Source organism: Chionomys nivalis, chromosome 4 (genome assembly GCF_950005125.1).
Source record: "Chionomys nivalis chromosome 4, mChiNiv1.1, whole genome shotgun sequence".
NCBI classification, from domain to species: Eukaryota; Metazoa; Chordata; class Mammalia; order Rodentia; family Cricetidae; genus Chionomys; species Chionomys nivalis.
Genome location: NC_080089.1, coordinates 9,541,507 through 9,555,573, shown reverse-complemented (window position 1 = coordinate 9,555,573; position 14,067 = coordinate 9,541,507). Strand labels below are relative to the sequence as shown.

The 14,067-nt window shown below is 40.2% G+C and overlaps 1 protein-coding gene across 1 annotated transcript in view; it reads right to left on the bottom strand.

Annotated features, from left to right (window-relative positions):
* Positions 1 to 14,067, bottom strand: part of Trpc6 (transient receptor potential cation channel subfamily C member 6) — a 128,838-nt gene that overhangs the window by 17,162 nt on the left and 97,609 nt on the right. Inside the window, exons 6-10 of the mRNA XM_057768607.1 lie at positions 11,718 to 11,951; positions 8,862 to 9,126; positions 7,491 to 7,686; positions 5,944 to 6,147; positions 4,318 to 4,392 (exon numbers count right to left, since the gene is read on the bottom strand). Coding sequence (XP_057624590.1) covers positions 4,318 to 4,392; positions 5,944 to 6,147; positions 7,491 to 7,686; positions 8,862 to 9,126; positions 11,718 to 11,951 — 974 coding nt within the window. The remainder of the gene's footprint in view (positions 1 to 4,317; positions 4,393 to 5,943; positions 6,148 to 7,490; positions 7,687 to 8,861; positions 9,127 to 11,717; positions 11,952 to 14,067) is intronic.

Genomic DNA, 14,067 nt, shown 5'->3' with positions numbered 1-14,067 from the left:
GGGGGCAGGGGAAGTGGGAAAGGGAACTTGGATTAGTATGTAAAATGAAAAGGACAATATGGGGGTCCATGGCTCTACCATGGCTGGGATCTTTGCTGAAGTCTGCATTGTCACCAAAGGTCACATGGAGGCCCAAGGTTATGGCCACAACCATTCCCACCTGAGTGACCAGTCTCTTCTCTCCACCAAGAGCCAGGATGTCTTCCCTGCCCAAGCTGCTGCTGAGGGCCATGTCTGGGTTTGTGGCTCAGCTATAGCTGGGGTTTGTGTGGATGTCTACGGCCTGAGTCACCTTCAGAGCTCCTAGGAACCATGAGAGATGAAATCAGAGGGCCATGCTGAGCCTACCACATCCTTCACTGGCCCTGGGAAAGCTGGCCTTGCCTCTACTGGACACTACAGCAAGAGAGTTGACCCTTGCAAGCTGGAGAGATTGCCTCTATCCCTCACCATGGCTAGAGTGAACTAACCCTGAGGGCACACATGAAGGGGAGCTAACTCCACCCACTCGTCCAAGGTGGGTGACCCCGGGGCCTGAGTTGACCAGATTGGCTACTAGCCAGAACCACAGCCAGGCTTTGGGTTAACCCACCCTAGCATCTACCCCATCTAGGATTTGCTGGAGCTGATGAAGAAACTGGCCCTGTGGAAGGATACCCACAAGATCTCCAAGACTAGTAGCAGCCACAGGATATCCCAGAGGAGTTCCGGTTAGGATTCAGTGGTGGTGGTGGACCAGAAACCAGAAGCCTTCAAGCAGACCAGTGACTCACTGCAATGAGCACTTGCCAGGAAAACTTATGGGACAAAGAGGTGCACTATACGGCACACTGAAGCCTCCAGTGCCCCGGGAGGAATGAAGAGGTGATGGAGAACCAGTAAAGAAGGAGAAGCAAACAGATTTTTCTGTTGCGGATTTTGTTGTTTTTTTTTGTCTTTGTTTGTTTTAGTTTTGGATTTATTTTTTGCTTTTGTTTGCTTGATTGCTTACTTTGATTTGTTCCTTATGTGGGGGGTGTGGCAGGGATGAGGGGAGGATGGAGGTGGGAACCAGGAGGTAAACAGAATTGGGGTGCATGATGTGAAATTACCAAAGAGTTAATAAAAAAGTTATTAAGGAAAAATATTAGAGTCAAACTTTAAAAACATAATAAAATAAAGCCAACAGTGGACTTTACTATGACCCTTGTACATGTGTGTCATGAGCTCTGCTCACATGTCCTTCATTGCCCTCTCTCACTCTCCCTCCAAATTCTGCTCCCTCGACATAGGGGACGGCTGGCCTGGGAAACAAGGAAAGGAAAAAAGATTGTCTAGAAGAGGCAGCCAGCCCAATGGAGTTTAGCCCAATCCCAGTGTCTAGACTTCATGGGGTGGGGTGTCACTGTGGGACAGAAGCACCTAGGACCTAAAGAACACAGTCATAGCAAGGAAGTGACAAGATCTCAAAGGTTCGACAGCTAGAAGCTGCCAGATTACCACAAAACGATCAGACTTTGTCTTGAATAAAGATATGAATGCCACATAGCTGCCATAATTACATCTCATGAAACAGTCTTCCTGCTGTTAAATTGACATAGAATCAACATCTGACCCCAAACTCTACAACTGGATCTACTGAGACACTGCCTGTGCTGCCTAGACATTCACACCTCCTTCCTGGCCCAGGGATTGGTTACCGTGCCACGAAGAGTAGGATTTCACCAAAAGAAAAGAATGAGAGGAAGGCACTAACGCAGAGGAGCAAACATCCTTCCCACCACAGCCTTACTACGTATATTATTCCATTTCTTCTAGTCTTCCCTTGAGACTGTGGTAACTGTAAGTAAGGAATGAACCTGAGACACTCATGCAATTTGTACAAATTCTTAGCTGGAGTGTAATGGGATATCAATATACTAGTGATAAATGTGTGTGTGTGTATGTGTGTATGTGTGTGTGTGTGTGTGTACGTGTGTGTATCTATGTGTGTGTACTGCCAAACAAACCCAATGTTGGAGCCATTTTGAATTAATGCATGGTGGCTTCCAAATGGCATGATGATTTTCTATTATTATTGCTGTTTTCCACTTGCTAATTCAGTTATTTCCAATTATTTTTTCCAGATACACCCGTTTACTCCTTTCATTTTCTGTTTGTACCCTTTCTCTAGGACTTTTAGATCTAGTCCAACTTCTGTTTCCCTGTGTGACTATAACTATGCTTGTGTTTGTTCCTCCCACTCTTGCAATGATAACTAAAAATTTTAAGCAGCTACTGTATTTTACTATGCCTCAGATAATGTCATAAGCACTTTATCTGCACTGATTTGATGTTCCGAATGCCTGTGTGATAGTAGTGTGTTTGATGCCTACATTCTACAAAGAAGGAAGGTGCCATCAAGGTAATGTTTCTAAGTATAACTACTACTGCCTTTTCCTATGATGAGGAAATCCCTTATACAGTATTCAAATATGCTCTGTGTCTTCAAAGTGTTCTTGTCCTAACATCACTATAGGCTGAGAAGCAGGAGCTTCTTCTGCGAACAGAGAGTGAATGCAATCTCTGCCACAGTCTTCCCTTGTTATTCTGTAATTCCTTAAAATGAGTTCTTCCACTTGCTCCCAAACCAACACAGCAGCTTCTCCACAGAGAAGAGGGATCTTATAGCTCTCTTGAAGACATTGATTTCACTTCATGTCTCCCCAACTGTACCATTTTGAAATGTCTGGTGTCTCGGTGGCAATGAAATGTCTGGTGTCTCGGTGGCAATGGGAACAGCAGTTTGAACAGTGAGACTCTCCCAGTTCCTCACAATCTTAAGGGCTGACTGCTGTGGGGACAGCAGGTTATTTCCCTGCTGCTTCCAGTATCTCACTCCATCCCCCATCACTGCAACTAAAGCCCCAAGTTGCAGCAGGCCACATGGGTTCCTGGGTGTGTCACACATCCACACCTCCTTTCACTCCCACCCTTCCTGCCCAGATCCTTCCCATGAAAACTCATCCTGATGAAGTTGCTAATCAGAATAGAGCTTCTAGCCTATGTCTTCTTCTTCCAGATTGTCCACCAGGTTCTGGTTTAAAGTGGGAAGTGGTTGGCAGACTTGTGGTTGACATGGTAAGAGAGAAAGCTGGGAGGCTGGGAGTCATGGTCACACAGACCTTGAGTATACATGCATTCTGCTACGGGACATAAACTACTCAGTTAAAAACAGAATGCACTGGCCTCCCCTTGGCCTTTGCTTTCCTTGAAGTGGCCACACGATGCATTTCCGGCCAACCAGAATAATGGAAGTCATTCTGGAGGTGCTTTTGGGATGTGGCTAGCTGCCATGCTTCTTTGTGCATTTCCCCTTCCATACCTTAACAGGGAGTGTAACGACAGCAGGTAAAGCTGGCATCTGGTGTCTGTGATAGGAAAACTCCCAGAGCATTCCAGCCCCTCACCCTTAACAAGCCCCACACACTGTCTCATTGGGGCAGGTTAAATGAGAGGAGAAACACGGAAACAACTGCCTGCTTTGCCCATTGTGATTTGGATTTTTTATTATGTGCAGCTGAACCTAGTTCCTTCCTGACAAATTTCTCTCCTTATTTGTACTGTCAACTTTCTGTTTGGTGTCTGTTGAAACCCTGTGACTAATAACTGACAGGGAAGGGAGTAACTATCTTATCACCGAGGATTTGGTGTCTCCAATTAGGAGACTGCTGCCATCTCGAGATACCTTTCTCATTACGAACTGTACTGGCCACAATATCTGTTGAATCCTCATGCTACCTTTGCAAACAACTTCTTGTTGCCTGACAGACGCCGCTGGCTCTGCACTCTGCGCCTGAGCTTCAGCACAGTTAACATACCTTCAGGCCCCGTGCCTTCTTCCCTTCATTAGTCTTGCACCTCCCTACCCATCAAATTCATGTGAACACAGTTCTTACAAACAGACATAGGCACACACTCAATTATAGTCTTTGAAAGTTGTTACAATAGCTGTTAATAGCATTAATGTGTCTGCTACTTATTTCTTTTATACTTTTTAAAATGTGCTTTGTTGTTTTTCCCGCCTGCATGTCTATTCATATCCAGTGACTGTGGAGGCCAGAAGAGGACATCAGATTCCCTAGGAGTTACAGAAGGTTGTGAGCCACCACTGGGTGTTGGGAATTGAACCTGGGTCCTCTGGTAGAGCAGACTTGTGCTCTTAACCACTGAGCCACCTCTTTAACCCCTGCTACTTATCCCTCAATGTTGTTTTCAGATGCTGGTCTTTTTCTCTGACAAGATAACACCGATCCTGGGCAACCTAAGTGTGGCTTTCTGTTTTCAAGATTATCTTACCTGATTTTTGTCAAATGAAAATTTTGAAAGGTCTTCATGACTTCCCAAAATTCCAAATTTCTTTTCTTCATTTCTCTTTTAAAGATAGATAAGAAAATGAGTCCAGTAGCATGGCCATTTCTGACTCTTCATTCCATATTCCAAAGCTACCTGCTCTAATTCCTCAGCATGTTTTAATGAGAGAAACATAATCTTTTTGAGTCTTTTGCCAAGTTCTTGGACATTTATGCAAACGCTAAATTTTCTCAGTTTACAATTCTAATCAAACTTGACAACTGTGCATTTAGTTACACTGAGTCAAGGAAACCGTCTTCCACTTAACCCACTGACTCACGTAAATCAGCCATAGATGCGGCTTCCCCAAACTTCTATGTACAATCATTTAGAGATTTCAAAGGATTTTTAATATTTATTTTATTCAATCTTTGCAACACAGATGGAGTTTTGACTTCTGTTGCTGGCAAGAAAACTAGCCCATGAAGTTTGGCCCTGACTTAGAGTCCCTACACTATTTTGCCAACGGCAGCCATCATTGGAACACATTTTCCTTCCATCTAATGGCAGGACAGAAGGAAACCTCAAACCATTCGGCCCAGTGGCCCACCAGTCTAGAAACAACTCTGAGTGTCTAATGTCAGACATCAGTAGTTTACTGATGGACTACAATTCCAGGGGCACCAGCTTCCTAAGATCATCCACTGCTCTGCTGAATTGATCTTATCATTATGAATTTGGTCTTTCATAAAATCATGATTGAACTATTTATAACTTTTGCTCATTGCCTTTATTCTCATTTTTGAAGAGACAAAAATGGTCTGTAATCTCTAACCAAAAGTGAATGTTCTAAAAAGATTCTTGTGCCTTTCAAATTCCCTTTAAGAAGAAACTGACAGCACCATTAATTATTCAAAGACACTTCTTGCATACCTGTCTGCATCCTGATCCACCTCTGCTGAAAGTGGCTAGAATACCACTCCTCCTAGGTTGATGCACAGGAAAAGCCTGTGCAGGGAATGCATGTCTCCAGTGCTATGCATATACAGCGTGGTTTATGTGTCTGAACGATGTCTGAACATACTGAAAGTCTTCCACCCCATTGGCTGGGCACTAGTCCTCATCTGGGCTTTCTTGAGATTGCCTTGCCTACTGAGATTATTATTTCCGATCTGTAATCGTAGACTTTCTTCCTCAGGCCCCTTGCTACAGACACTGGCCTCCCATGTTGTGTGGGAGCAATCATCCTAAACATTGTGGTGCAGGTATTATGTCAGACAGTCAAGTTTCTACCAGCTGCTGATAGCTGCTGACATTTCACTAACAGAGAAGTGAGAAACTTGGTGCACCGGAAGCACAAGAAGGTCCCAAATGCTCTGACTTTCACTGTCTATACCTGACAATGCATCAATTTAGTTACATTTCATTTCTCTTATACTCTTTTAGGTAGGAAATGTCCAGTATGCCCTTTTTAAACAGTCACCAGACCAAGGACCACTATATATGGAGTTACTAGAAATGAGGATGGAGGGACATGGTTTATTCATGGAAAACTTTTTAAAAGGCTTTGACTCTGTAGTTACTATGATGAGAAGAATTATGACCATAGTAATAAATGATCAAGATAATCACCTTGTTCATCTCTGTATCTTCTTGGAAGCCTTTCTTGTGACCCTGGACCAGGTCAGACATCCATTTCTTAAATTTCAAGAGGAGATAGAGCAAGGACTTTGGACTTGGCACAAGATTGAAAGGGACAGGAAGTGTTCTTCCCTCCTCAAAGTAGGAAAACCACAGTTTGGCCCTTGCAAACTTCCATTCCACGTCAGCATCATCCTGTACAGATAGACACAACTGTTCAGGATAGAAACAGAATTATCAGGTTCTTCTAACTGTGGGGCTAGATAGAAGAGGCAATGGCTACAAATATCCTGACTCCCAACTGAAGGCTTCACAGAACACTGAATCCACACATTCTTTCTGAAGTCTGCTTCAGGTTTTACTAGGTTTCCTGGACTACTGGTCTCAAAACTCACATGTGTTTCTAAACACTAAACAATGTATATATCAAGTGTGCTTTCTAAAACACCATAAAATATATTCTTCATTCAATAACTTATTCATTCAGGATATTCTGGAATCAAAACTTCTGGAATATAAACTTATACAGTCATTACCAATCTGAGAAAGGATTAATTCTGAATGTAACTCAAAAAAAGATTTGGGTATTATATTATTTGTAAACAATAATTATTTTTCCTTTTTTATTGTTATTTTAAAATAGATTCTTACAATATAGTCCAAGCTGTTCTGAAACTCAAGTTGATCCATCTGCCTCAGCCTCTCAAATGTTGGTATTAGAGAGTTAGGCTATCACACCTCACTGATAGCAATAATTGTTAACTAAAAATTAATTCATCACTAGGTATAGTGGCACATAAACTCGGAAGGCGGAGGTTGAGAGATCAGGAGCTCAAGGCCATCCTCTGCTATACAGCAAGTTCTAGGCTAACTTGAACTACATGAGATGCTATTCTTTAAAAAAAAAAAGTAAAAACAGCAAATTATCACAAAAAATAAAAATTCATCTTGAGAGAGTAGTTCAGATTTTAAAAACCAGTAATAAATCAGACCGTTCTATCCCTAACACTCTGCTGATTCAGCTCTGCATTCCTAGACCAACACTGATCATGCAATCATAGAGAGTGATGAAACAACAAAGCAGGGAGAGTGTGTTTCATTCCATTGATTAGTTCATCCTTACTGCTTGGTCAGAAGCAACACCCTAACACCCCTTCATACAAGAAGTCTGGATTGTTTGCCTGGGGGCTTCACCCCAGCTCCTGGAATAAGCCCCTCCCCAGGGAGGGTCAAGAAAGCCCGCCCAATGGTAACCCTCCCCTAGAGATGGTCAAGACTACTCCCACAGGCTATTTAAACTCTTCTCCAGAGAATGTACACTGGGTATCGCGTGGCCTCCCCTGTCTCTCTCTTCCTGTCTCCATGCTTTCCCAGGACCACCAGGGAGCATTGCATTAAACATGGGCATCCTTTAATTTGTTTCAATTTGGTCTGATTGGAATTATTTGCGTCAGCCAACAGGCTCATCTTAAGAAATACCTAACGCTTAAAATATGTGAAATGTGAACGTGGACTATAAGAATGTATAGATTTCATACCTCAATTTCTTGGAATGAACTGTTGATCATCGCAATTAACATATTTAGCAAAACAATAACCATCGTGACATTATAGACACCATACAGAACATAGCCAATGTTTTCAATGAACTTGTGATTGTAGTTGATGACCACCGACTTTACTTCAGAAAGCCCAAATATCGCCCAGAACAATGTCTTAAAACTTTCCTCAACTCTAGGGGGAAAATAACAGAAAGAAGAATATGAGAAAAGATATGAATACATACTAATAGCATCATCATAAATCTGAGTGGTTTCAATATCCTTGCAAACTATTAGATACTCATGAAAAACAATACTTGCTTGTCTGAACTTTCAATATTCTTTCTGAAAAATTGGCAACATGGCAGTTCTAGGTTCCTTGCTAAGGTGTGATATTGTGCAGGTGACGCACATAGCTGACAGCTAGCATAGACACTCGTTAAAGGCTGTGAAATAAGTTCATAACTATGGACGTTGAAAGTTAAATGATTGGTGGATTTGGCAATGGAATAGTTAAATGAATTACTTAATAAAAAATTCTACTTGTTAGAGTCATTTTAGTTTCTGGTTCATCTGTACTTCCATCACACAGAATGAATAGAAAGTAATTATATATATCAGGAAACATGGCAATATAAATGTAGACACGGCACCAAAATTCTTGGCATGCCCTAGGAAGAATTGTGATGCTTTAAACATAATCATTTGTCCAGAGTTAAGCCCATATGTTTAACTTAGGTGGTTTAATTTTCTCTTAAAAAAATACACTCTAGAAGAATATGAAAAACAGTAGTTTCTTTTCACATGCCATTTGCCATGTGACATAGATGCTCTGAAATTTAAGACATCTATTCCAGCAAAGTTTATTCAACCTGTATTGTGTATAGCGAATGCAAATCATAATCTTGTCCCCATTGCTACTTACAATCTGGTCAATGATAAGTTCTGGGAAACTGAACTAGGAGAACAGCTGTCCTCACCCAGTGCCCCAGGAGCTCAGACGGCACAGGATTTAGGACAGTGGATGCTACTTAGTAAACAGTGTCAGCACTTATACAACATCCAGAACATGAATTAGCTTTTGTGGATTTTAGTTTCTTCTTTTTGTGCACTACCAAAAATAATGGTATGTATAGGAGAAATCTATCATATAATATGACTCTAAAAATGTTATTTATCATTGTTTTATATTAGGAAGATTTCTATATATTGGTCTTCTTATAAGTCACACTAAAACCTCCCTATCTTGCTGAACTAGACTTAGAGGGGGTGTCTGCATCAAAGTATGAACCAATGAACATGGGTGCTATTGAACACATCTCTATTTGATCTGCAAATTCTATCATCAGAATACCTAGGACCACATACGTTGTGAAGGCTTCATTCTGTTTTGCACCAATGTAGTAGGAGTAGAGGTTGAACATTCCAATCATAAAGGCTACAAACACCATGATGAATATGACCATGAATTTGAAGATATCTTTTACTGTTCTTCCAAGTGAAATCTGCAGGGGTCCAAAGCTTTCATTCGCTGGTAAAATGTAAGCTATTCTGGAGAAACTTAAAACCACAGCAATTGCATAGAGACCTTCAGAGATGATTTGGGGATCAGACGGGTCCCACTTTATCCTGGCTAGAAAAAAAATCAGAAACAAGGATTACAGCAATCCCTATGAGTTTCTCATTTAGATTTATTATTTTCTAAGAATAATAAATATATAATCAAGTGAAAGTCTTCATTCTGAAGACCAAGTGTCTGCCAAGACTCTTGATTGAATTCTCAGTAGGGCATAATTTCGAATCTTGTAAACCTCCCTGGTAGACCAGTTGAGCAACTGTCCCTATTGATAGTTATATATCTTCAACTGAAAGAATCTATACAAATAACTCCTCTAAGATTTATTCTCTCTCTAACAATGAGACAGTACTGATACCATGGCTCTCATCAGCCCTTCAAAATTTAAAAAATTAATATATGGACAGTGCTTTAAAACATCTGGCACTTATTAAATTATATCATTTATGATTCAAGCTTGAACTAAAATAATGTCATTTGATCGTTATATATTTCTTATTTAAACTTACCAGAAATACTTTTTATTGGTCAATAAAACAAGTCTATTTTTACCACAATTTTTTCTATAAATCATTAATAATTTCTTCTGGCAATATTACATTAAACCATCAAAAACCACTTAAGAAATCATTATGAAGAAAATGCAAAATAGCGTGTAGAAAGGAGGAAATATGATTATAAATTCGCATTTGGTTATTTTCAGAGAGTGGAATTAGGAAAGAATAATACAAAACTTCTGAGTATTGTTTCTTTTATAGTATTTTGAGTATTACCTATAAATAGATATCTTTGAGTATACTTTGAAACTCTTAAACACTTAGGATTGAAATAAATACAAAAGTAGATAATGAGGAGACTTTAGTGATATAGACAGTAAGCCTACAAAGATGCCAGTTGAATATTAATAGATTTAGTTCTTTAAGTCAAGTTCTTATGGATGGGATGATTTTCTTGGGCAAATATTGAAACGTATTTCCTTTCATTAGCCATTTTTCCCCTGGGCAAATAAGTAGCTCACCTGGCTTGTTAATCTGAAATGGTAACCATGTCTACTTTGATCAAGGGGTTGGCATCGCCTTCTTTCTTTGGGACTTCCCTCCCCACAGAGGCATCCCTTCAGACCCACCACTTACAGCCACCACTATGTCATCCCTCTCTACGCCAAATTCATTTGTTTGCTTTATCTCTCAACTCTTTCAGTGTTTGAGACACTGAAAAAATTCTTCAAAAAAAAAAGACTTCAAAAATTCTTTTACTTTGACACAGTTCATGTGTCTTAAAGGTAAAAACTTTCAAATATAAACTTTTAAAACTCGCGTTCAGTGTCACATATGTTGACATATCATGCTGATTAAATTAATATAATTAACATATTGATCACCTCACATACTGTTTCTGTGTGGTAAGAACATTTAAAAGTTATTGTCTCAGAAATTTTCCATGTATGGTACACTGTGGTTAACTACAGCCACTATATTGTAGGTCAGAATACCAGCATTCATGGCTTGTATCTAACTACAGCACTTTCTCCTCTTTGACAAACACGTCTCCATTCCTGCCTACCACCATTATGCTCTACTCCTATGAGACATGTGGAAGAGAGATCATGAGATTTTTTTCCCTGCCAGTCTTGTTTCATGTAGCATAATGTTCATCATGGTTTTGCAATAATCATCTCCTTTCTTGTTTAAGGTCAAGTATCATTCCATTATGCGTAGATAGACATTTCTCTATTTCAACATTTCACAGTTGTTGAAAATGTTCAATAAACAAGTATCTGATGAACTCTTGCCATCAAGCATCCTGTCAAATACTCAGACAAAGTCTACATGAAGAAGCCATATTTGATCCACTGTCACTACTCAGTGCTGCTCTCACAGAAGCACCACTAACGGAGCTTGTTCAAGTCTGTGCATTAGGCAAGCACACACATGCGTCTTAAAAGTGAATGAATCGACAGGTTACTGAAGTGGATGGGGGTGCACAATATGATATCTGCTTTCTTACACCACCAGATAGATGTGCAGACAAAATAGGAGATTTTACCGGAGATGTTGCAAGAAAGGGAATTCTTTCATGACAGGGAAGGCATGATGGCTAGAGTACAGACATCCTATACTGGCATTTCTCTGGATCACTGTCTCATGTAAACCCTCTTATTAGAGAGAGAAAACTGGAGAAAAGGCTCAACATTTAAGAGCTCTTGGTGCTCTTGAAATTTTCCCAGCACCCATGTTGAATTGCTCACAATTACCTGTAGCTCCAGCTTCAACGAACCTAACAACTTCCTGACTCTTTGGGCACTCAGTCTTATGTGGGAAACACAGAAAAAAACTCATTTAAAAAAGAAAACAGAAAAATATACAATTACAAGCTATGATACAGGAATTCTCAGTAGATTTGGTAACTATCCGGTTGTTCCAAGAAGTAATGGTAGATGGTTCTTGTGGTTAATAAAGGATTCCAAGCAGAAGATAAACCAAATGCAGAGGTAAAAAGCACAGTTCTTCAGATAATGATGTCATTCTTCCAATACAGATGCCATCAATAAACAATTTTGGATGAACTGGAAAAAATGACTACTACCTATTTCTCCTTCACAAGACAATACTTTATCTTCAGTAGTTTACACGGTAACACACACTCACCCAGATTGTAGTACTTGACGTTGTCTCCCAGTGGAACTGTAGTCAAGTCCTTCAAAGTGTCATTTGCATCAATGATGCTCTGAGCTTTGGATGCATGCCAGAATGCCATAAATCTTGCAATGAATGATGCTGCAAAGATTGCCAACATCCCAAAATCAAGCATATTCCATAACTCAAATAAGTACTCTTTGGGGCCTTGAGTCCAGATCTCTTTACATTCAGCCCATATCATGCCTGCGTCAGTAAAGAATTAACATATCAGTTAGATTTCACTCTTTAGCTCTTCCGCGAAGAAAAACAAATGGAAAGATCTCACCTGAGAGTCGCAACTCTGAAAATAATTCCCTTGCCTTCCTCTCCAGGCACCATCTCCCCACCCTCAGAAACCCAGTCCAATAATGTTACCAATGAACCTGAAAGCACTCAAGTAAAACTGATCAAGAATCTCAAACAAAAAACACCAGAGTGATCTTTTATTTCTAGTCATGGAAAAATGATATGTTCATTGTAATATCCCAAATACAACATACCCACACACTCCAAATGGAAGGGTTCACATTTTCACAATGGAATTAATAATGCAGACATTTGTTATGACATCTTGTAAGTTATTATACTAATCATGGGAACTACCTGCTGGCATCCAACTACAGAACCTTTCTTATTTTTCTTTCTTTTTCTTTCTTTCTTTTTTTTTTTTTTTTTTGGTTTTTAGTTTTTTGAGACAGGATTTCTCTGTGTAACAGCCCTAGATGTCCTGGAACTAGCTCTTATAGAACAGGCTGGCCTTGAACTCACAGAGATCTGCCTGTCTCTGCCTCTCGAGTGCTGGGATTAAAGGCATGCGCCACCACTGTCCAGCAAACTACAGAACTTTTCTTGACCATTAACCTCAGTACTGTCTTCTGAAAACCACTCACAAGAAAATTTTCTTTAATAAAAGATCATACTTTCAGAGTAAATATTGTATCTTAAGTCTTTCCACATGTATCTTGAGGAACCAAAACACATACCATAAGGTTAAATTAAAAGGTTTAAATGGGAGTCAGGCCCAGGTGGCGGAGGCACCGGCAGGCAGGTCTAGGCGGCGGAAGCACCTGCGCACAGCAGGCACGCCTAGGCGGCGGAAGCACCGGCGCACAGACAGTTCCGGGCGGCGGAGGCACCGGCAGGCAGACCCGGGTGGCAGAGGCACTGGATGCAGGATAGTGCGGGCAAGAAACAGTGAATCCTGCACTGAGAGCAGATTGCCCCGCTACAATTAAATCAAACCCAATAGATAGCATCGGTAAGAGGAGATGGGCAGACGCCAAGGCAAGAATTCACCCAACAATCTGAAAAACAACATGAAAACACCAGAACCCAATGATCTTACAACACAAGGACTTGAACACCCTAACACAGGAGAAGAGGAAAAAACTGACTTTTTGAAAGCAATAGAGTCCCTTAAACAACATGTAAAAAACGCCCTCATAGAAATGGATGAGAAGTATAACAAAAAGTTTGAAGAAATGAGTAAATACGTAAATGATACCCTGGGAAGCCAAGAAAAAACGATCAAACAGGTAATGGAAACAGTCCAAGAATTGAAAACTGAAATGGAAGCAAGGAAGAAAACACAAACTGAGGACCAGCTGGATATGGCAAATATAGGTCAACGAGCAGAGACTACAGAAACAAGCATAATCAATAGAATACAAGAGATAGAAGAAAGAATCTCAGATTCTGAAGACAACATAGAGAAAATAAACGGACTGATCAAAGAAAACACCAAAACCAACAAATTCTCATCACAAAACATTCAGGAAATATGGGACACAATAAAAAGACCAAACCTAAGAATAATAGGGATAGAAGAAGGAGAAGAGGCACAGCTCAAAGGTCCAGAAAACATTTTTAACAAAATTATGGAAGAAAACTTCCCCAACATAAAGAAAGATATTCCTTTGAATAGTCAAGAAGCATACAGAACACCAAACAGACTGGATCAAAAAAAAACGTCCCCTCGCCATATAATAATCAAAACACAAAATATACAGATTAAAGAAAGAATATTAAGAGCTGCAAAGGAAAAAGGCCAAGTAACTTATAAAGGTAAACCGATCAGACTTACACCTGACTTCTCTATGGAAACCATGAAAGCCAGAAGGTCCTGGATAGAGGTACTACAGAAACTAAGAGACCATGGATGCAAACCCAAACTACTATACCCAGCCAAGCTATCGTTCACTATCAATGGAGAAAACAAGACATTCCAGGATAAGAACAAATTTAAACAATACGTTGCCACAAATCCAGCCCTACAGAAAGTAATAGAAGGAAAATCACAACCCAAGGAATCCAACATTGC